This window comes from Boleophthalmus pectinirostris, unplaced genomic scaffold (assembly GCF_026225935.1).
Source record: "Boleophthalmus pectinirostris isolate CB_2022bp ecotype Guang Dong unplaced genomic scaffold, ASM2622593v1 HiC_scaffold_18, whole genome shotgun sequence".
Classification (NCBI taxonomy): domain Eukaryota; kingdom Metazoa; phylum Chordata; class Actinopteri; order Gobiiformes; family Gobiidae; genus Boleophthalmus; species Boleophthalmus pectinirostris.
In genome coordinates this window covers 4,792,585-4,817,613 of record NW_026571133.1, presented here as the reverse complement: position 1 = coordinate 4,817,613, position 25,029 = coordinate 4,792,585, and the positions used below count along the sequence as shown (strand labels likewise).

General features: G+C 38.6%; 1 protein-coding gene across 1 annotated transcript in view; it reads left to right on the top strand.

The window, feature by feature from the left end:
* The window catches only part of cacna2d4a (calcium channel, voltage-dependent, alpha 2/delta subunit 4a), a 305,574-nt gene that overhangs the window by 264,497 nt on the left and 16,048 nt on the right, over positions 1 to 25,029 (top strand). The window contains exons 29-32 of the mRNA XM_055154037.1: positions 20,528 to 20,542; positions 22,018 to 22,062; positions 24,273 to 24,335; positions 24,917 to 24,987. Coding sequence (XP_055010012.1) covers positions 20,528 to 20,542; positions 22,018 to 22,062; positions 24,273 to 24,335; positions 24,917 to 24,987 — 194 coding nt within the window. The remainder of the gene's footprint in view (positions 1 to 20,527; positions 20,543 to 22,017; positions 22,063 to 24,272; positions 24,336 to 24,916; positions 24,988 to 25,029) is intronic.

The following is a 25,029-nucleotide window of genomic DNA, read 5'->3' as shown; positions in this document are numbered from 1 at the left end:
TCCCCATGGAAAAAAATCATATATACTTGACCCTCCACTAGAAAAGTTGCACAAAGCACTAGGGATGGGCATGATTAATCGATTAATCGATAATTGATCATTAAGAATTTCATCGATTACGTTAATTTTAATCGACAAACCGAATGTAAGTTGCTGTGCGTAATGTGACCAAACAGGTCTGTACATGTGTCTCTCTGCACTCAGAAGGAGCGAGACACAAACATTCGGTCAGTCTGCAACGTACCGAAGCACAAATGCGTATCTAATGATGATTTGTACAAGAAATTGCATTCGGGACAAGTGTGAGTCCATGTGCACAGTTTACAAAGCAGCACATATGTTTCTGTGTCCAGTGGGAAAAAGTTTTTACCAGGTGAGAGTCGCGCAATGTCGATGACGAGTCCCCACCTCCCTCCCCCCGTACGGTGTCCTGGTTTTGACAAACGCAAATCTGGTCACACTAACCTGTATTCCACTGAGTCGTGTCTTTTAATCCGACAGAAATTGAACCGCATCAGCGACACAAGAGCTGTAGTTTTATCTTCACTTAGTTTATGCAAATTAGCGATGCGGTTTTAAGTTTTGTTTCTGTGAGAGTTGCAGCAAAACTGAATTAAACACATTATAATGTCAAACGGATTGATGTGGCTCTAGAGTCGTTACGGTTTATATGTCGTAAAGTTGAATTTATTTATGCAGATTAGTAGTGCAGATAGTAATAATAATGATGATCATTTAAATATAAAAACGTTAATGATTCATCGATAATCGATCGTTAATTCTTCCGACGATCGATTAAGAAAATTTCATCGAATGCCCATCCCTACAAAGCACCTTTAATGTTGAAAATCACATTCTGTTGTCTAAATAAAGAGCGTTTTTTAATCATCATCCTGGTATCGGAATTGAGAATTGAATCTATACTTTAGTATCAAAATTGAGTAAAATTTTAGTATCACGACAACACTAATAGAGAATGTAGTTTTATTCCAATTAATGTCTTTGGCTCTTTTATGGGATTTTAATGTTTTGGATCTGTACGATTCAAAAGACTGTCTCTATTTTTATTTATTTATACGAAAGAAGTCAGTGTAAGAACTCATTTTATCTACAAACTAATGACAGAGAGAAATGACCAAGGCAAAGACTCAGTTAATAAATAGTTCAAACTGAAAGCAGGAGTGTGTTTACCCTCTGAAATTATGCATAATATAAATAAAACATAGCACGTTTTGGTTTCTTGGCATGATTTCTGATGGCGCCCCCTGCCCCTGTACACGCGGTAATGCATATTCTAATGACGGGTACTTTTGCCAAGGCCTTTGTTGGCACCAGCCCAATCATAATTAAGGGTCTGTGAATGTGAGTGCAGTCTGTAGCAGGTCGTTTTGAAAAAGCTGGAAGTGGAGACCGGGAAACAGTTAGAAAACAGATGCAGTTTGTTGTAATTGGGGGTAAATTAAATCAAGAAATCCCATTGTACAGTAGAAAATTTCTGCCATTAAAGGTGCAATGTAGGGATGTAACAATATCCAAATCTCACGGTACGATATTATCACGATATTCATCTCACGGTACGATATTTATTGCGATATTTCGGAGAGGCTGATATAATTGTAGATGGGACACTTTTTTGCTTTTAAAATACATTGACTTGAAGATTTTGGTGTGAATTATTACTAGGGATCTAACAATAACCAAAATATCGTGATATTGTATCGTCAAAAGTCTCACAATAATATCGTGGGCTGTCACAATATATCGAATTACAACTTTCTTTGCTTAAATGAATGGTTTTATAGTAGCAACAGCTTATGAACATTGAAAACTACATATCCCATGATTCATTTCAGCGCAGACAACATGAAGAAATATGTTTTTTACTTAAATTCTTGGGATTTTGATGGAAATAATTCACACCAAAATCTTGTCAAGGTATTTTAAAAGCAAAAAAGTGTCCTATCTACAATTATATCAGCCTCTTGAAAATATCGTAATAAATATTGTACTGTGAATTGTAAATCGTGGTAATATCGTACCGTGAAATTTGGATATCGACATCCCTAATTATTACTGTCATAATCCCAAGAATTCAAGTAAAAAACATATTTCTTCATGTTGTCTGCGCTGAAATGAATCATGGGATATGTAGTTCCTGATGTTTATAAGCTGTTGCTACAAAAAAACAATGCATTTAAGCGAAAGTTGTGATGCCCCACGATATTATTGTGAGACTATTGATGATACGATATCACGATATTTCGGTTATTTTTACATCTCTAGTGCATTGTGTAACTTTTCTGGTGGAGGGTCCGTCAAATGCTTTTCTCCATGGAGATTTTTATTATTGCTTTGTCTGGAATGTCTCACAATATGGCATTAAACCTTTTTATCTTCATGGAGGCCAAACCAGACCAAGTTACAGGTCAGATCTGTGGAGAGGTGACCCTGCTCACAGTCAGAATGTTTGTTTTTCTCTGTATTTTTGAGCTATAAAACCACCAGTAATTGGATAAATGTAAGACACAGCCGTTTAATGTCACACTGTGAAACATTCCAAGCACAGCAATGACATATCCATGGAAACAAGCAGGTGATGGACCCCCAAGCAAAAAGTTACACAGAGCACGTTGCCTGTTTCATCAGCTGGTTTCACTTCATAGAAACTGTCTGACTTCACAGTGTTAGAATTCATTTGCTTATCCGTAGGCGAGTACTTTTTCCTTTTAAACAGTCGCTGCTGTTTGGTCGTGACGTATGTAATGTGCCACTAACGGGGTTAACTGGTATATTAAGATTTTCCCAAATCCCGTAGGATGAAGGACAATAATGTCTTTCCCCTTGACATCCCAAACATTCTCTTTGTTCCGCCTTTAAATCCTCGATCTCGGGAATCGTTGCCAACACAGAATGTCTCTCTCTTCACTGATTGGCTGGTGCCCGAACTCGCACTTCCGGGGTTCTTGCAAACCGTCTGGTGTATTCTGATTCCTGACCTAGTCACTGGAGAGAAATGAAATTGAGCGGAGGCACTAGGTGGCGCCAGCCTGTCTGCCTTTAAGTCATAGTTGTAATTATAACAATACTTGTTTTGGAGTTAATGACGCTGTTCTTTTTTATTTTTACTGTCTTAAAATGTGTAAAACAGAACTAGTTAATTTCAAATAGTTTTAAGTGGTCCAAAGTTATCTCTCACTTAGTTAATGCATTCACAGCATCATAATTATTCACTGTGATGAGTTTATAAGCACTTTTCACAACTTTCAGAGACCAGAGCTGTGTTTTTCCATGTCGATAATACTGATTCTTGGACAGTCAAGGGCTTTATAATTAAATTCAGACAGTACACAGTGGACTTATTTTGACCTCAAGAGCTGCTTATACAATAGATCTGTACTGTACTTGGAAAAATGGGGTATAGTCGTTTCTTCTCTCTGTGGCTCTGGTTCTGATCTCTGCGCACTGACCAACAAGAAAAAAAATCAAATCTTTCAAAATCATTATTGAATATGAGGGGGTAAAATTGTTATTCATTTCTTGTCATTTTGCACAGCTCCGCACTCACTGTCCTGTAACCGTCTTCCATTTCCTCACAGCTTCCGTCATGTCCTTTCTCGCCCCCGTCTTCCGTCCCTCTCTGTCTCTCCCTCCCTCTTTCTCTCCCTCCTTCTCTCCCTTCTCTCTCTAGCCCCTCTTTCTTCCTCCCTCTTTCGTCACCCTCTCCTGCTCTCTCTTCCTCTCTTTATTTCCCTTCCTCCCCTCTTTCCTGCTCTCTATCTCCTTTTCTCTTTCTCTCTCCCCATTCCTCTCTTGCTGTCTCTTTCTCTCTCTCCCTACCTATCTTTCTCCCTCTCTCTATCCTTCTCCTGCTCTCTCTTTCTCTCTTTATTTACCTTCCTCTCTCTTCCTCTCTTCCTATCCTCTTTCTCTTTCTATCCTCCTCCTGCTTTCTCTTCCTCTCTTTATTTCCCTTCCTCTCTCCCTCCCTCTCTCTATGTCCCTCTCTCTTTCTCTCTCTCTCCCCATTCCTCTCTTGCTGTCTCTTCCTCTCCTTTGCTCTCTCTCCCTACCTATCTTTCTCCCTCTCTCTATCCTCCTCCTGCTCTCTCATTCTCTCTTTATTTCCTTTCCTCTCTATTCTCCTCCTGCTCTCTCATCCTCTCTTGCTGTCTCTTCCTCTCCTTCTCCCTCTCTCTATCTCCCTCTGTTTTTCTCTCTCCCCCTTCCTCTCTTGTCGTCTCTTTCTCTCTCCCTATCTATCTTTCTCCCTCTCTTGCTCTCTCCTTATCTCTCTACCCCCCTCACTTTCTCCTTCTCTCTCCCTCTCTCTATCCCCTTCCTGCTCTCTTCCTCTCCCTTCTTCTCTCCCCTCTCTTTTTCTCCCTCCTATTCCTCTTCCTCTTTCTTTCCTCATCCCCCTGCCCCTCTCGCTCTCTCTCTCTCCCTCCCTCCCTCTTCCCTTCCCTCGCTCCATCTCTCCGCCTCTCCGCGGACAGCTTACATAATCATCTTATCTTCTTGTCATGTTTTCACTGGCTGGCATCCTTATTTCATGGGGCTGGTGCTTAGGCAAACGCGCAGCAGAGTGTGTGTGTGTGTGTGTGTGTGTGTGTGCGCGCCTCTGTGTGTGTGTGTGTGTGTGTGTGTGGTACTTTCTATTTTAAGTGCCTCCAGGGAGAAAAACACATGCATGCTTCGGAAATCATGAATGAAATGTACGAATGCATCAGTGAAAGATGGAACCCCGACTAATAAAGCCACTTGCATGAACTGAGACACCATGTTTCCTACATACTTTCCATAACACTTAAAGACGCACTATGTAACTTTATGGTTGGCGGTCCTTCAGCTGCTTTCTATGGATACGTCATTGCTCTGCCTGGAATGTTCCACAGTGTGACATTAAAGGTTGTATGGAGGTTTCAAATTGTCAATGAAAGTTTAAAATACCATTACAGAGACGCAGCAGCCTTGTAATTTTGATGACCAAAAAGAAAAAAGAATGAAAATCTATCAACTGTGGACGTAGTGAGACCAGATAAACATCAGCCAATAGACAACGAGGCTGCCTGATTTTCTATTGGCTGTTAGGTCGTCAGTCAAAATCCCTATGTTTCTAATGTAATTGACTCGCCGGCGTGTGGGGATTATGTGGTTTATGCAGCGGCTTCTCAGAGGCTTTTTCAAACTGTAGCTTCCTCGCAATTCACACAAAGTTTGTTGCGATGGCCGAAGAAAATCCACGATTATTTCGGCGCAAAAGAAAGTCCGTTTTTGAGGTCGCTGAAAGAAGAAGAGAAGGGGAAAAGGAGCAAAGCCAAACTGAGGTGATTTTTTTCCAGCGATGGCGCGACTGAAGCAGACGAAGGGTCTAAAAACTGACGCGTCTGTCGCTAAATTATTTCTAGCCAGGTCACTTCAACAGTAATTGTCAAAGCATGCACTGGCTGTAAACAAGCGTGATTTCTAGAGTAAAGAGGCGGGAGGAGGTGTTTCTACTGAGGGAGCTGTGGAGGAGGGAGGTGGTGTCACGCATGCGCAATATTTGAAAAAGGACTGTCGCTGTATTTCACTTCCCTTAAAAAATCCTCTATACAACCTTTAAACAGCTCTACTTTACATTTATTCAATTACAGCTGGTTTTATAGCTCAAAAATAACGAGGCGAGTTACTTCCGGTGGCTCTGGGCCGGTTGAGCAACATGTGCAGTAGTGCTCTTTTCTCCCGCGGGCGCACACCAATGCAACGAGCGTGTGCAAGGAGTGAGGTCTTGTGTATCACGTGATCACTTTGACCAATCAGAGCGAGAGGAGCCAGAGCGGAGCTGGAGCGAACGATTATAAAGTGATTTTTATTTAAGATAACTGAAGGATTTTGAGCTGAGAAAAAGTTTATGATCTAAAAATAGGTAAAAATCGCCACAAAATCCAACATTTTTGAAAGTTGTAGGTGCCGTGTAAGATGAACATGAGCAGTTTGTGATTACATTGCCTCTATGAGAAAAATCCTTTCTCAGCCCACGGGATTTTTTTCCGCTGAAACACCAGTGAGTGTCACTACGTCAACTGGAGGCAACTACAAGCAGCAACACCCTATCCAGTTATTTTAATAGATCCATGAAAAATATCTAGAAAAACAGACATTCTGACTCTGAGCGGAGTCGCCTCTCCGCAGATCTGTCCTGTAACTTGGTCTAGTTTGGTCTCCATGAAGACAGAAAGGTTTAATACCATATTGTAAAACATTTCAGGGCCTCCACCAAAAAAGTTACACAACGCATTTTTGTCTGGTGGAGGGTCCGTCACCTGCTTGTTTCCATGGATACGTCATTGTTCTGCCTGGAATTTTCCACAGTATGACATTAAATAGCTCTGCGTTACATTTATTCACTCACAGGTGGTTTTATAACTCAAAAATACCAAATCCCCCAGAGTCGTCTTTAGCCCGGCAAGGTTCTTCCAGTGGCTCTGGGCTGGTCGAGCATGTGCAGTAGTGCTCTTTTCTCCCGCAGGCACACATGAATGCAACGAGCGTGTGCAAGGAGTGTGCTCTCCTGTGTCACGCTGATATCAGGATTTTCTGGTTGCTGTATAAGAAAAGAGGTGAGGACCACAAGAGCGTTTTCTGAAGGTTTAATACAAACACACAGAGCTCTGGCTCTACTGCCGACATGCAACGACAGAGAGAGTGAGTCTCAGGAAAGGAGAGTTTTTATACACTGTGGTGGACAACAGGTGTGAGGCTCATGTCAAACAGATTGATCAGCACATGGTCAAGCAACAACTGTAGTCATAAAGGTGCACTGGGACAAGTTAACTTTAGCAACAACAAATGGTCTACTGGGGTCCATAAACATTCCTTAACGTAATTTTAGGAAATAACAGACTTCTTCTCCTGTTCCTTACATGAAGCTTGTTTGTGCTTTAACTAACATAAAAAAAACATGCCATCACACGTGATCGCTTTGACCAATCAGAGCGAGAGGAGGTAGAGCGAACCCAGAGCGAACAATTATAAAGTGATTTTTAAAACAACTGAAGGATTTTGTGCTGATGATATAAAATGTGATATAAAATTATGATCTAAAAATCGGTAAAAATCGCCACAAAATCTAACATTTTTGAAAGTTGTAGGTCCCTGTCAGATGAACATGAGCGGTTTGTGATTACATTGTGCTCTATGAGAAAAATCCTTTCTCAGCACAGGGGATTTTTTCACTTCAATTCAATTTTATTTTTTCCACAATTTTAAATTATAATCCCACAAGGCACACTTTATACATATATATAAACATGTGCACGCATTTGACATATATATTATTAAAAAAAAACTTCTTCACAGTACTTTTTCCATACATTTTCTGCTGAAGGACCAGTGAGTGTCCACTACATCAACTGGAGGCAGCTACAAGCAGTGTAGTGCCCTGAAAATTAAAATGCAATATTTCTGTTATAAAATTCATAAGACTAAATTAATGTTTCATATAAATTGCTAAAATCATTTTCATTTGATATAAATACATACTTCATTGATAATATTCTTTCATTGTACCTATATAATAACACGGTCTTTACTTTACTGTTACGTTAAGAATGTGAGACTCAAAGGCTTGTGGGAAAAGCACATTGTTTTTGTTGCTGTCGAAAAAGAGGCAGAAAGATGAAAAATACTTGTTAACACACGAACCGAGATCTGAAATTAAAAGTTGCCAAAAAGCTGAAATGAACGCGAGTCTTGTCGTTCATTTCGGGGGTGCAACAGCAGCAACTCTCTATCCAGTTATCCATGAAAAATACCTAGAAAAACAAGCATTCTGACTGTGAATGAGGTCGCCTCTCCATAGATCTGACCTGTAACTTGGTCTGGTTTGGTCTCCATGAAGATAGAAAGGTTTAATACCATATTGTGAAACATTTCGGGCAAAGCAATAACATCTCCACGGCGAAAAGCATTTGACAGACCCTCCACCAGAAAAGTTATACAAATGCATTGTGTTTATTATTTGTCTCCAAAACCAAAATGAAAAAACAGATAACGATTCATTTTTTCAGTTTTCTATTTTGTGTTTAAATGAAAAATGGAAAAAACGAATAACGGCCTTTTCCCTTTTACGTGACTTCCATGACTGAGATGCCGAACTTTTGCACTGCATACGAACTGAACCAGGACTGATCCAGGTCCGGAACCAGAGCGGGACAGAGACCGGGACCAGACCAGGACCAGACCGAGACTGAGATCAGAACTGAAACCGGGACCAGACCGAGACTGAGACCAGACCGGGACCAGAGCGGGACTGAGACCAAGACCAGACCGAGACTAAGCCAAGACCAGACCGGGACCAGACCGGGATCAGACCGAGACTGAGACTGAGGCTGGGACTGAGACCGAGACCAGGCCCGGACCAGACCGAGACCAGACCAGAGGCTCAGAGCCTAAGGCAGGGCCGGAGCTCGAAGCTGAGGCTCGGACCCCTCGGAGTCCTCCCTGGTCCCGCTCTGGTCCCGGACCTGGATCAGTCCTGGTTCAGTCCGTATGCGGCGCAAAAGTTCACATCTCAGTGAACAGAAGTCACGTAAACGGGAAACGGGTCGTTATCTGTTTTTTTTTCCATTCTTCATTTAAACACAAAATCGAAAACTGAAAAAACAAATCATTATCTGTTTTTTCATTTTGGTTTTGGAGACAAATAATGAAGAAAACTGTTGTTTTTTCATTTTCTTATTTTTGGTTTTATACTGAAAAACGAATGAACGAATGATACACGGATTGAGGTCGCTTTTCCACAGGTCTGACCTGTAACTTGGTCTGGAAAAGTTTAATGCCGCACTGTGAAACATTCCAGACAAAGCAATAACCTCTCCCTCCACCAGAAAAGTTACACAATGCACCTTTAAACTTTTGGCGCCTCAAATGAACGTCTAAGTGATCATTTGTATGCTTGTTTGTGGTTTTGATAAAACGTTGTGTACAAATGGACCTATTGCTAATAATGCTAATGAACACTTCTTATGAGAGTTAACGGCGGAATAATTATGTAAAGTCTATTCTTGGACAAAAAAAAACATCAATTAGAACAAAAGTGCTTAATACAAACAGAGATGTAATTAAGCAGATTAGTTGCCTACACTATAAAAGCTTGTAAATGCATTCATATAAATACACTCTCTCTCTTCTCATCTCTACCACAGCAGCAGAACCATCAGCCCCCTCAGCCTCTTCATCTCCTCTTAAACATCTCACCAGAGTTAATATTATACAATAGATTAACTTATAAGTGCACTCACTATATGTAACTATGGTCCAACATCTGACTGTCCCTATAAGATGTCGTTATGTTAAAATAAAAGATGATGAAAGGACATGATGATGGTCAAAATAATGTTAGTTTCTGGGTGTTTCCATCATGATACAAGAACACCCACTAGACGTTCCCAATGCTGCTTTTTTTTTTTTGCAGTGCTCCTAAAACCCAATTTAAGAGCGAAGTTTAGTTCTGCGTCGACTCAGCAAACACTGCCGCTGTCGCCTTGTTGCCGTTGTTTTTGATTTGTGGATTTGCATCGAGGTTTATGCGCCGCGAAGTAATTCACCACCACAACACGAGGAGGCGAGGATTTAAACCTGGCGTTCGTGTGAATTTTAACAGACTAAACCTAACCCTAACAGAAGCACAGAACAAGAACAGACTCACCATCAGCAGCACATCCTCTGTCACAGAAAGAACACTCATATTCCACTGAGTCGTGTCCTTTAGTCCGACTGAAGCTGAACCGCATCAGGGCACAAGGAATGAGCTGTTTTTATCAGCGCTTATAGTTTATGCAAATGAGCCATGTGGTTTTAAGTTTTGTTTCTGTAAAACGTAAATAAATGGTCCAACGTCAAATCGTCGGTATGATGTAAGTTTCTGTGATGTTTCCAAATGTTCATGTGCGCTAAAACTTTATTTGAAAAAAATCATGGATGAAATCAAAATCGCAATATCTTCCAGAAAAATCGCAATTCAATTTTTTTCTTAAAATCGTTCAGCCCTGCTCTGTTATAATGTTGTTTCCTCATCACAAACAGACCTGGAGTTGTGTTTTGTTTCATTCACACATGTTTGACACAACTAAAAACACTTATACAGGAAGTGCTCCACTGTGTTTTTAAACTGCATACACCTTCACTAGAATCATTTGGATAATTTCAGCTTTGGTATCGCCGATCTTTACTGAACTAAATGTAAAAGGAGCTGTTATCTTGAATGCGTGAATGAAACAAAACCCAACTCCAGGTCTGTGTTTGTGGAGGTAACAACATTACAACTCGACTAAAAGCTCACAAGGGTACATTTTGTGTAATGTAGAACCTGTAAATACTGTATCTTTGCGCACCTCTTTAATATACTTGTAAAAGAAAAAAAATGCTCTGTTTACTCAATCCGCAAATCAACCCGTCACTAGTCGAGTTTTTAAATACTTTTCCAAGGAAACATCTTTTAAGGCTTAAGTGTACACACGCCTACAGCTGTGGAAAACTGGCCCCAGAGTTCAGCGTTAAAATGTTATTAGCGGATGAATTATACAGCAAGGAAAGACATGAGCAACCTCCCAACTGTCTAACACGAACTAATGCATCCTCTGCACCAGGACATGTTGTTCTGGGTGACGAGCTTATTAGATTACCTCGTGTTTTTTCTTATATAAGTGAAATATTTCTATGTTTGGTCAATGTTAAACTAAAAAACACTACAGAATTATAACAAAATAAAAAAATAGTAAGGTGTCACAATTAAGACAAGTACATTGAAAATATTAAAGACATTTAAAGGTTGGGGATGCTGCTTTTATAATTTACACCTCAGCAGAATTCAGCTCTCTGGAATAGTTCAAAACTAGAAAAGTAGGACTACCCCCATTTTTTATATAAATTGCGATAAAATCAGTCTTCTGGATCAGATCCGGATCAGCCTTTGGAATATGAAAGAGGATCCCATTGTCCATCCCTGAGTCAAATTTCATGGGGTTTGGTCAATAATTAACCCAGATATTGAGAAACAAAATTTTTGGCCCCATTTACCACAATGTTAACTAAAATTTCAAAGTGATCCAGAATCCAGGATTTCTTCCGGATCACCCCCAAAATGAAATCAGTTCTTCCTTTTTACATTTCCAACAAATCCTGAAAATTTCATCAAAATCGGTCCATAACTTTTTGAGTTATGTTGCTAAAAGACAAACAAACAAACAAACAGACAAACAAACAAACAAACAGACAGACAAACGCCGGCAAAAACATAACCTCCTTGGCGGAGGTAACTATTGGTAAACGGTAAATGGTCTCATTTTTATACAGCGCTTTTCCACCTTCAAGGCACTCAAGAGCACTTTTCAACAAGGAAACACTCACACATTCACTCACACAGACACTAGGGACGAGGTTGGTTAAGTGTTTTGCCCAAGTACACAACAGCATTCATCTGTGGGAGCTGGATTCGCACCGCTAACCTGTGGGTCAAGTGGATGTTACTGCTCAACCAGTGATGTTTATGTCGAAAGTGGGATCTGAACCTCCAACTACAGATTTGCGGGGGACAGAATTTTGAGTCCCGCTCCCGCCTGTGCCCACAAAGGATTGTAATTTTCATTCCTGCTCCCACCCAAATTTGTAGTATTTTGTCCCGCTCCCGCCCGCAAATCCCGCAAGATGTGGATGTTCGTTTTCTTAAGCTCTTTCAAACACCAAGAAGGTTAAAATTTGCGCGAGATTAGACCATGTCCGCAAGGTCTTAAAATGTTTTTATTAATGCCAAATAAAATATCCAGCACAAATTATGTATAATAGGCATACATTAACCAATTGTATATTTTACTTTACACTCATATTTAGTTTATCATCCCACCTGCCTGCTCCCACATTGTGCAGTCCTGCTCCCACCCGCGAACACAATAAGTATTCAAAATGTGTCCTGCGCTGCGTCAGGCCCGCAGGAGTGCAGGGCTCTACCGCCGACCTCCAGATCAGTGGACAAACGCTCTTACCAACTGAGCTACTGCCGCCCCACTAACCAAACTTAAGACCCATTTTTATAAATTAGCATTCAACTAATTTTATTGATGATTCTAACTTATTTACACTAAATAGGCTACTGTGTTCCTACAGTATAATTGTCTTCTGTATTGCACTGTATATTTTTTATTGTTCTAATATTTAAATTTTGTTTTTATTATGCCTCTGGAAAGCATTTTGTATTGCTAACAAGCACATTATTAGTATTATTATTATTTTTTTTAAAACACCCATATTACACTATTTTCTGATCTATATTATGTTATGTTATAATGTTGTTTCCTCATCACAAACAGACCTGGAGTTGCGTTTTGTTTCATTCACATGTTTAACACACAAACCCTGAATATTTAGGCTGAGCTCTTAAATTAAAAACGCTCTGTTCCACCTTGTGATGTCATGCGGTAATACAGGAAGTGCTCCACTGTGTTTTGAACTCCATAAATCTCATGGATCTATTAAAATAACTGGAGGGTTTTGCTGCTTCTTGCTGCCTCCATTTGACGTAGTGACACTCCTTGGTCCTTCAGCGAAAAAAATCCCCTGGGCTGAGAAAGGATTTTTCTCATAGAGTGAAATGTAATCACAAATTGCTCGTGTTCGTCTGACAGGGCACCTACAGCTTTCAAAAATGTTGAATTTTGTGGCGATTTTTACCTATTTTTCGATCATAAACTTTTTCTCAGCTCAAAATCCTTCAGTTGTCTTAAAAAACGCTTTATAATCGATCCAGCTCTGTTCTGCTCCTCTCGCTCTGATTGGTCAAAGCAAGGATACACAAGTCCGCACTTCGTGTTTGCGCTCGTGTGCATTGGCGTGTGCCCGTGGGAGAAAAGACACTACTGCACACGCTCAATCGGCCCAGAGCCACCAGAAGTACTTCACCGGGCTAAAGGAGAATCTTGAGCTCGACTCTGGGGATTGATACACCTTCAGTAGAATCATTTGGATGATTTTAGCCGTTCTCTACTAAACTAAAAGTAAAAGGTAGCTGTTAACTTGAAAACTACCACTTCATGAACAGAGCATTTTGAGCTTTGGCGATGTAGACAAACTAATAAGAAAGAGTTACCCAAATATGAGTAAATGAAACAAAATACAACTCCTGGTCTGTTTTTGATGACTAAAGCTTCACATGAGTCAATTTTACATAATGAAGGAGCTTTAAAAACAGATCAGCTTGGCCTTTATACATTTTTTTTTTTACACTGTGAATAATTTTAAACAATTTCTTCTCACTACACCCGTAACACTGAAACCTGATATGACGGCGTGTCTATTTGGAGCCTGTTAGTTTTACAGTTGTATTAAAACATGAGGTAGTGGAAGAGAGTATAAAAAGCCCGGTGAGGTGTTAGACTCAGAGACAGGTGTTTTCACTGTTAAATGTGCTGTTAAATCTTCTGGAGACGCGCCGGTGTAAAAATATGGCGTGAGTCTGTCTCTGCCTGAGGAGCCGAGGAGCCGAGAGGAGCGCTGAGCTGAACCGAAGATTCACAAGATAAAGAGGTGTTTACAAACCGCCATGTTTTTGACTCAGGGCCAACGTACAGCTGCTTTTATAATATTGATACTTTCCGGCTCGTGTCATCAATATTCCTGGGGGCCTGACGCTAAATGAAAGCACGTCTCTGATATCTATTACTCAGCTTTAGGGTGACCAGATTTTCAAAATAAAAAACTGGGACATTGGTGGTTGGTTTGGGTTGGTTGGTAATACTTAGGGATGTAAAAATAACCGAAATATCGTGATGTTATATTGTCAAAAGCAGAGGTGGGACCAAGTCGTTGTTTTGCAAGTAAGTCTCAAGTCTTTGACCTCAAGTTCAAGTCAAGTCCCACGTCAAAAAGAGCAAATCAAAGTCTTGAGTCTTCCAAGAGTCCAAGTCAAGTTCAAGTCAAGTCCCACGTCAAAAAGAGGCAAATCCAAGTTGAGTCTTGAGTCACTGGCCCGTAAGTCCAAGTCAAGTCCAAGTCATCTGCTTTGAGCTTCAAGTCATTTCAAGTTTTAAACCTATATGATTTTTAAGATAAATTGTACTTAAAAAATCATAGTATATTATGTTTTGACAAGATCTTAGTGTGAATTATTATGGTCAAAATAGAAAGACTTCAGATTTAAAAGTGCTTCTCAAGTCCAAGTCAAGTCCCAAGTCACTGACCTTCAAGTCCAAGTCGAGGCCCAAGTCTTAGTCCATTTTATCAAGTCTCAAGTCCTAAAAATAGTGACTCAAGTCTGGTCAAAAGTCTCAAAATAATATCGTGGACTGTCACAATATATCGAACTACAAGTCTCTACTTAAATTAATTTTTATGGTGCAGCAATAGCCAAACAAAAGAAAAACTGAGGGAACTACATAGACCATGATCCTTTGGTGTCTTAACATTAATAACACTTTTAAATCGTAATTCTTCATATTACAACAGAACCATTGTTAACAGAGTAAGTAGCATATTCACAATTTTGTTTACCTCCACAAATATTGCAATAAATATCGTACCGTGAGATGTATATCGTGAAAATATTGTATCGTGAGATTTGGATATCGTTACATCCCTAGTAATAATAAAACACGAGTCCGTAATTAAGGGAAATTGCTATGCACTCAGCCCTAATGTGAGACAGTATAGTCATATTTTCTTTGTGTTTTGGTCATTTTTAAGCAGCTTTTCTGTATTTTACCACAAACAATGACAATTTATGTGTCTCTTTACTTGTTGGCAGGAATGAGATTGGCTCAAAAATAGGGACACCTGGGACATTTCTTGTATAAAACTGGAACAAATCATTGGTTTGTATAAATCTGATGGGACACAGGGGACACAGAGCTCAAAACTTGGACTGTCCCGGATAAATAGGGACATCTGGTCACTCTACTCAATTTAGACTTAATCTGAGTTTTATTTTAAAGGTTGTATGGAGGATTTTTTTTTTGTTTCAAACTGTCAGTGAAAGATTAAAATACCATTACAGAGACGCAGCAGCTTTGTAATTATGATGACCAAAAAAAAAAAGAACGAAAATCTATCAACTGTGGACATGTTGAGGCCAGATAAACATCAGCCAATAGAAAACGAGGCTCCCTCATTTTTTATTGGCTGTTAGGTTGTCAGTCAAACTCCCTAGTGTAACTGACTCGTTAGAGGCTTTTTCGAACTGTCGCTTCCTCGCATTTCGCACAAAGTTTGTCGCGACGGCGGACGAGAATCCACGACCGGTTCGCCGCAAAAGAAAGTCCGTTTTTGAGGTCGCTGAAAGAAGAAGAGAAGAGAAAAAGGAGCAAAGCCAAACTGAGGTGATTCTTGGAGATCTCGTCCAGCGATGGTGCGACCGAAGCAGACGAAGGGTCTAAAAACTGACGCGTCAGTCGCTGAATTACTTCTAGACAGGAAACTTCAACAGTAATTCTGAATGCGCACAAGGACAGTCGCTGTATTTCTCTTCCCTTAAAAAAATCCTCTATACAACCTTTAACACAGTCTGACCAAAAAGAGCTGACTTTTCTGAACTGAAAGAGTGATTTGTGCTGTTCAACTAGTCTCTTACAAATAAAATTACAGTCAAACTATCTTACCATTAGCCAACAGTTTTTTTTAGTTAGTTACTACCACCTTATTGACGAAAATCAAACACCTAAACAGCACCACGAACACTCTTATTGATCACAGGCTCCTGAAAATCTATTAAAATGTAAAAAGTCTCAATATGGATCAATCCTGTCAGTGCGTTCAAAGATAAAGGCCTGATTATATAATAATATAATAATAATATCAAGCTGTATTTCTAACATCAACCGCATTAACAGACATTTCTTCTATACTTTGCCATGGCATCACGCTGGGGGTGTTCTACATGTACCTCTAATGATGAAATGTTTAGGAGTTCCCATGGTGACACAATACAAGCATTAACAAACAAACACTGTCAAAAAGTACTGAACATTCAAAAAGATGTAATATATTTAACTATTTTTAGACTTTAGTTTTTAAGCTTCAAGATAACATTTACTGTACAAATCATAATCTTAGAATAAACCATATACGCACAATGAAATAAAATAAATAAAGTAAAAGATTTGAGAGATTTGTGCAGGTTGAATGCTACAGACGTTCACAGATTACATGTCTAACATTTAAACTAGGGGTGTCAAAATTATCGCGTTAATTGCGATTAATTAATTACAGTCATATTTAGCGTGTTATGTTTTTTAATTGCGTTAATCTTATTTATAATCTCTAACTTTACTGTTTCTATATGCGAGTTGCCTTATTATAAAATCAATTTTTATGTGTTGTTGGGACACAGTCTCACTCCCGCACTGTGCAGTCCTGCTCCGCTCGCTCCTGCAAAGAATTGTAATTTTCATTCCTGTTCCCGCCGCATTTGCGATAAACCTGCACATGTCTGATCTCTGAAAACATCACGACACAGACACAGAACAGACTCACCTTCATCATCAACATCCTCTGTCACAGAGAGAACACTCATATTCCACTGAGTCATGTCCTTTAGTCCAACAGAAGTTGAACCGCATCAGTGCAAAAGAGCTTTTTTTTTTCTTTTCTTTTCTTCACTTAGTTTATGCAAATTAGCCATGCGGTTTTTAGTTTCGTTTCTGTGAGACTTGCACAAATCTACATTAAACACATTATAATGTCAAACGGCTGATGTGGCTCTAGAGCGGTGATGGTTTATATGTTGTAAAGTTAAGTTTATTTATGCAGATTAGTAACAGTAATAATAATGATGATACTTATATAAAAACATTAATGATAGTATGAAAATAATGTAATAATGAATTCAAATGAAAATACCTCAAGTTGAAGGCTTTTCTCAGCAATTTTTTGGTGAGATTTAAAAAGAGATTAATTAGATTAATTCATTACAGATCATAATTAATTAATTTCTAAATTTTTTTTTTTTTTTTAACTGCACAAATCTCTGTTTATACCAATATCTACATCTTGAAATAGATTTTTAATTTTAATTTTAGAATCAGTCTGAGTTCACAAGTTACAAGTTAATGTTAGTTTTGCTCAGGAGTAGTTCACTAATGCTCGTCGTAGTTCACCCTTTACGTTTTCATCTTTCTTACCTTGATAGTTGTGGATAAATTCTTCATGGACAGAATATGTCCTTTGTCGACCTTGTTGGTTGAAGATTTGGTGATGGGGCAGATTTATGAAGCTGGTGGAAAATACGCAAGACATTTCCACAAATATTTTGCCATAGAAAAGCATTAACACAAGTGACGTTTACCCTACATCGCTACACTTTCGACCGTCGTTAAAAGGTCTATACAAAAAATAAAAAGTAAATAAAAATACAAAAAGATAATAACAGTAATAATAACCCCGATCATCCTTTAAATTCAGATTTGTTTTTCTTTCCTTTTTCTTTTTCTTTTTTGTTTGTTAACCCTAATTTATAACCAATCTTGGGAGTTTCAAAGCTAAGTTAATATTTTGTTTTAAATCATCAATCGCAGAAACACCTTTTCACTATTTTGAAACCTCATATACAGAGTGGTACTTAAACCTGCAGGGGCATCCTCACACACACACACACACACACACAAACACAAACACACACAAATACACACACACACATCTGTTTCGGCCGGTTTTAAATTAAAAACCTGCTTCTGTACCCTCAGGGCTAAAGGGCTGCATGACTCAGAGCTCTCACCGCTCCACAAATTATTAAAAATTAAACACCACAACTTTGCTTTTAATTTGACATTTCCTGAGCGATTTCCTGACCTTTAAAACTTCATTAGCCGAGCCCCTAACCAACCACAAGCTTTATAAAAAAAAAAACAAAGTATGGATCCGTTCCCGAAACATTTAGTCTTTCATCCGACCGTGCAATTTTTCCCGCACAAAAACGGCAAAACATCACGGAGCTGTCGGCGCAAACAGATTGTGGAGCATTATGGGAGAAGGCGGTGATGGGGAGCCGTAGAAGAAGACTGACGTTTAGCTGTAATAGGCTGGAAAACCATGATAGATCGGCCCATTCAAGATTGGACACGCTCTATATCGCCACAGCAGGTTTCAGAGACGTATTGTCCATAAAAGCAGTTGAGGCGAGCGTGTGGGGATCGGGAGCAGCCGCGGAGTCGTAAAGAGAAGTGTCATTTTGGTAACGCAGAGGTCATAACTATTAACACAGAGGGCAGAGGTGTGAGGACCGGCAGAGGTGCGATGAACGGAGGAGAAGAGGTGGGAAAACAAAATCTGCTACGACTCTAAGAGATACTAAAGGTGCTGCTGCTACTACTACTTACTAATATTGCTACTACTGCTACATTTCAACTGTAAAATATTTGATGAACAGAGGAACAGAGGTGGGAAAAAGATCTACTACTGATAAAATCAATGCTGCTTCTGCTACTACTACTACTGCTACTACTACTACTACTACTACTACTGCTACTACTGCTACTACAGCTACAACTACAACTAGAACAACAACAAGAACAACATGAACAAGAACAATTACAACTACTACTACTACAAGAACAACTACAACAACTACTACTACTACAAGAACAACAACAAGAACAACAACTACTACTACAACAAGAAAAACAACAAGTACAACTACAACAACTACTACTACTACTACAAGAACAACAAGTAAAACTACAACAACTACTACAAGAACAACAACAAGAACAACAACTACTACTACTACAAGAACAACAACTACTACTACTACAAGAACAACAACAAGTACAACTACAACTACTACTACTACAAGAACAACAACAAGTACAACTACAACTACTACTACTACAAGAACAACTACTACTACTACTACTACTACAAGAACAACAACTACTACTACTACAAGAACAACAAGTACAACTACAACAACAACTACTACAAGAACAACAACAAGTACAACTACAACAACTACTACTACTACTACAAGAACAACAAGTACAACTACAACAACTACTACTACTACAAGAACAACAACAACTACTACTACTACAACAATTACTACTACTACTACTACAAGAACAACAACTACTACTACTACTACAACAATTACAACAACCACTACTACTACAAGAACAACAACTACAGCTACAACAACAACTATGACTATGACTACTTACTGATATTACTACTGCTACTGCTACAACTGTAAAATATTTGATGAACGGGGGAAGCAGAGGTGGGAATCTGCTACTATTATGATAGATACTGCTGGTGCTGCTGCTGCTACTACTACTACTTCTACTACTACTAGTACTACTACAAGAACAAGAACTACAACGACTACGTCTACTTTCTTATATTACTACTACTACATTTCAGCTGTAAAATATTTGATGAACGGGGGAACAGCTGTGGAAAAAACAGATCTATTCCTACTAAACTCAATGCTGCTTCTGCTACTACTCCTACTACTACTACTACTACTACTACTACAACTACTACTTCTATGACTACATTTCAACTAATACTACTACTGCTGCTGCTGCTGTTACTACTACATCTACTACTGCTACTACTTCTACGACTACATTTCAACTAATACTACTATACTGCTGCTGCTATTACTGCTACTACTACATCTACTACTGCTACTACTTCTATGACTACATTTCAGCTACTACTTATAGTACTAATACTACTACTGCTGTTACTGCCACTTCTATGACTACACTTCCACTAATAATACTGCTGCTGTTACTGCTACTACTACTACTACTACTACATTTACTGCTGATATTATTTCTATGACTACATTCAATTACTACTCCTAATACTGCTGCTACTTCTACAACTACATTTCAGCTACTACTTATAGTACTAATACTGCTACTGCTGCTGCTGTTACTCCTGCTACTACTACTGCTACTGCTACTGCTACTGCTACTACTAAATCTGCTACTGCTACTACTTCTACAACTACATTTCAACTACTGCTTATAGTACTAATACTACTACTGTTGTTACTGCTACTTCTATGACTACATTTCCACTAATACTACTACTACTACTGCTACTGCTACTATTACGTTTACTACTGATACTATTTCTACAACTTTATTTCAACTACTACTAATAATACTACTAATACTAATACTACTACTGCTGCTCCTACTGCATCTACTACTGCTATTACTTCTACTACTACATTTCATTTCAATTACTACTACTAATATTGCTGCTAGTTCAACGACTACATTTCAGCTACTACTTATAGTACTAATACTTCTACTGCTGGTACTGCTACTGCTACTCCTTCTAGCACTACTACTACTAAATACTAAATTCTATTTATACAAATATTTATTAGAATTTTACTTTCACTGCAACAAAGTCTGTGTTTGTACAGTTGGGCTTTAATTAACATGTTCATTTTTGGCAGATTCAAGTCTAGAAACTGAAAAATTGAGTTTGTTTATGACTAAAATCTGTCTCTCTTTTTCCTCTTCTCTGCTTCGTCCTTCAGCCAAACGACACAGATGTAAGTACCCATAATTCCTCTTTGATTTTCTGTTTCCAAACACACCGAGCCTAACACCTGCTGAATCGCGCGAAGGCAAATTCTCACCACGGAAAACGCTCACCGCAGACTCTTGACACAGTTAGAGACGTCAATTAAATACATAAATAGCATGCTAACACTGCACTAACAGGTACCGTGCCATTCACAAGTCAAAACGATACTAACGACTTCTCACTTCAGTTTGACACCTTTGTACTAACACCGAGCAGAACATATGCCTCCAGACATCCACCTACAAACACGGCGAGACTTTGACAAAGAGACGACATGTGCTCGGTGGATCAGTCTCATTCCGGGCAGAACAGTTATGTAAAAATCTGTTGGAATTTGCAATTTTTCTGACAAATTTGACAACTGTGATTAAAGGGTTCATTTCTGATCTGTTATGATGTTGTTTCGCTGTCACAAACAGACCTGGAGTTGTGTTTTTTTCTCATTCACACATGTTTAAAACACAAAATGCAGTGCTCAAACTGAAAATACTTCCACCTTGTGATGTCATGTGGTAATACAGGAAGTGCTCCACTGTGTTTTTAAACTCCATACACCTTCACTGAGAGCATATGAACAATTTCAGGCCTGGAAATTCCAATCTCTTCTGAAGAAACCTGTTAAAGGTGCTTTGTGTAACCTGTATTTCTAAGTAATTTTGAGCTATATAACAACCAGTCATTTAATAAATGTCAGATAGAGGTGTTTAATGTCATACTGTGGAACATTTCAGGTAGAGCAATGACCAAAAGTTACATAGTGCACCCTTTAATTTGGAAGCTGGCGCACAAAGTGGAACAGAGCATTTTGAGTTTTGGAGATGCAGACAGACTAATAATAAAAAGTTACTCAAAGATGTGTGAATGAAACAAAACACAACTTCAGGTCTGTTTTTAAGGAGGTAACAGGATTATAACAAGTCATACATTTTACATAATATAGAGGGATTATCAGACAACATCACTTCTCGCTCTACTGCACATGTCTCCTGCCAAAAGAACCACCGTCCTGTCTGTATCATGCCAGTGTCTTGTTTAATTTCAGCAGATTTCAGGTTCTCTCGGGGGCGGGGATAGTTGTATCGATCAGGTATGAGTGGATGTTCGGCTACTGAAGTTTGAGACATTTCTTCTCGTCATTTACGCAGTCACCTGATTTAAAGCATATGGGTCATTAAGACGTATCACTCTCACTAATTTAGCATCATAACTTATTTTATCACACAGCGATAAACTGTTTTAGTGCTGACAACAGTGCTACCTAACGCTGAAGCTTCCTGTTAACGGCACAGACAGCGGCGCTTTCTGCACTCAGTCTGCGCGAACATCCTCTTTGGGTGAATGTTTGGTTTTGGTTTAAGCCTGAGTTTAGTCCTGACGTGAACCTGGTTTGGTTTTGTTCTTTTCCTTGTTTGTAAAAATGAATATGATGTGTGATTCTAGTGCTCGGATGCAGATGGGCTTTGTCCACTACGCTGTGATAGTGTGGTAAGTACTACTACTACTCATAGTACTACTAATACTACTGCTACCACTACTAATAGTACTAGTAGTTGTGCAAAATCGTCTTGTAGTACTATTTTTTTTAAGTACTATTACTACCACTACTAGTACTCTTACTAATAGACTCCTTCTGCTTCTACTATTACTAAATACTACGACTATTACTACTACCACCCTTACCTCCATTACCTATGCTACTACAATTAAAACCTCTAGTACAACTACTAATAGTACTAGTGTTAATAATAATAATAATAAGATCATTATTCATTCACTCCACACTCGGTGGTGATAAACTACTACTGTAGCCACAGCTGCCCTGGGACAGACTGACAGGAGTGAGGCTGCCAATCTGCACCATCGGCCCCTCCACACACACACCACTTTCATATTAGGCAATGTGGGTGAAGTGTCTTGCCTAAGGACACAATGACAGTTTTTGTGACTGGCGCCCCCCTGTGGCTCCTGATTTTCCCAGTGAAGTACTAACTTAATACCTAATACTTTTACTACTACCTTTACTACTACTACTACTACTACTACTTATACCTTTAGTACTACCACTATTACTACTAAGTTTACTACTACTAAGACCTTTACTGCTACTACAACAACTACTACTACTAATACTTTTACTTCTACTACTACTTACACCTTTACAACAACAACTACTACTATTGCTACTACTACTACTACTTATACCTTTACTACTACTATTACCACTACTACCTTTACTACTACTACTATTACAGCTACTACAACAAATGCTATTATTACTACTACCTTTACTACTACTACTTATACCTTTACTACTACTACTACTACTACTACCTTTACTACTACTACTTATGCCTTTACTACTACTACTACTACTACTCCTACTACTACAACTTATACCTTTACTACTACTTTTACTACTACCACTATTACTACTACCTTTACTACTACTACAACTACCTTTACTGCTACTACAACAACTACTACTACTAATACTTTTACTACTACTATCTTTACTACTACTACTACTACTACTTACACCTTTACAACAATAACTACTACTATTACTACTACTACAACTTATACCTTTACTACTACTATTACCACTACTACCTTTACTACTACTACTAAAGCTACACTACTACTACTAACTACTACTACTACTACTACTACTACCTTTACTACTACTTTTACTACTACTACTTATACCTTTTCTACTACTACGACGACGACTACCTTTACTGCTACTACAACAACTACTACTACTAATACTTTTACTACTACTACTTTACTACTACTACTACTTACACCTTTACAACAACAACTACTACTATTACTACGACTACTACTTATACCTTTTTCTACTACTATTACCACTACTACCTTTACTACTACTACTATTACAGCTACTACAACAACTGCTACTACTACTACTACTTTACTTATACCTTTACTACTACTACTACTACTACTTTACTACTACTACTACTTATACCTTTACTACTACTACTACTACCTACTTACTACTACTACTACTACTTTACTACTACTTTACTACTACTATTACTACTACTACTACTACTACTACTACTAACTACTTACTACTACCTACTACTACTACTTTACCTTTACTACTACTACTACTACTACCTTTACTACTACTACTTATACTACTACCTTTACTACTACTACTACTACCTTTACTACTACTACTTATACCTTTACTACTACTACTACTACTACTACTACTACTACTACTACTACCTTTACTACTACTACTACTACTACCTACTACTACTACTATACTTTACTACTACTACTACTACTATACTACCTTTACTACTACTACTTATACCTTTACTACTACTAATACTACCTTTACTACTACTACTTATACCTTTACTAACTACTACTACTACTACTACAGGTGTTGTTATACTAATGCCTGTACTTCTTCTTCCTATGCTACTACTAAAACTACTGCTTCTAATCAACTTCTTCTCAGACATTTACTGTCTGCACTGCTGTGTTATAATTCTGTGTTATAATTCTGTGTTATAATTCTGTGTTATAATTCTTTCTCCAGATTTAGTCGACTTTGTTCTAAAGTCAGAAGTATTACCTGATTAGTGTAACTTTAGTTCAGTATTCACAGCAGCTGCCTCGTCTCTTTCACTCTGAGCCTCTCTTCTCTGCAGGATATTCAGTGCTACGTGATTGACAATAATGGGTTTGTCCTCATTTCAAAACAACGCAATGATGTAAGTACACTACACACACACACGCACACACACACACACACACACACACACACACACACAGACACACACACATACACACACAGACACACACACACACACAACCACACCGCCTGAAATTAACCTTGATTTTATAGTGGTTGTAGTCATGTTCTTCTTCTCAAAGCTCAAGTACCTCTGACGTTAAAGGTGCATTGTGTAACTTTTCTGGTGGAGGCTCAGTCAAATGCTTTTCTCCATTCAGATATTTGTTCAGATTGCTTTGTCTGGAATGTTTCACAGTATGGCATTAAACCTTTCTATCTTCACTGAGACCAAACCAGACTCACGATCAGAGTGTCTGTTTTTCTCTGTATTTTTGAGCTGTAAAACCATTTGTAATTGAATAAATAAATGTAAAGTAGAGCTAATTTGTTTGCGTTTAATGCCATACTGTGGAACATTCCAGGCAGAGCAATGACATGTCCATACGAACAAGCAGGTGATGGACCACTAAGCCAAAAAGTTGCACAGCCCACCTTGAAGACTGTTTGTTATAAAATTCTGAAATTGTAGTGATTATTTTTTATGTGCTTTTTTTTCAGGCTGGCAGATTTTTGGGTGAGCTGGATGGTTCAGTCATGACCACGTTGATTCGAATGGGCATGTTCAAAAGGCAAGTTAGATTAATAATATTATATTATTATTACTACTTACA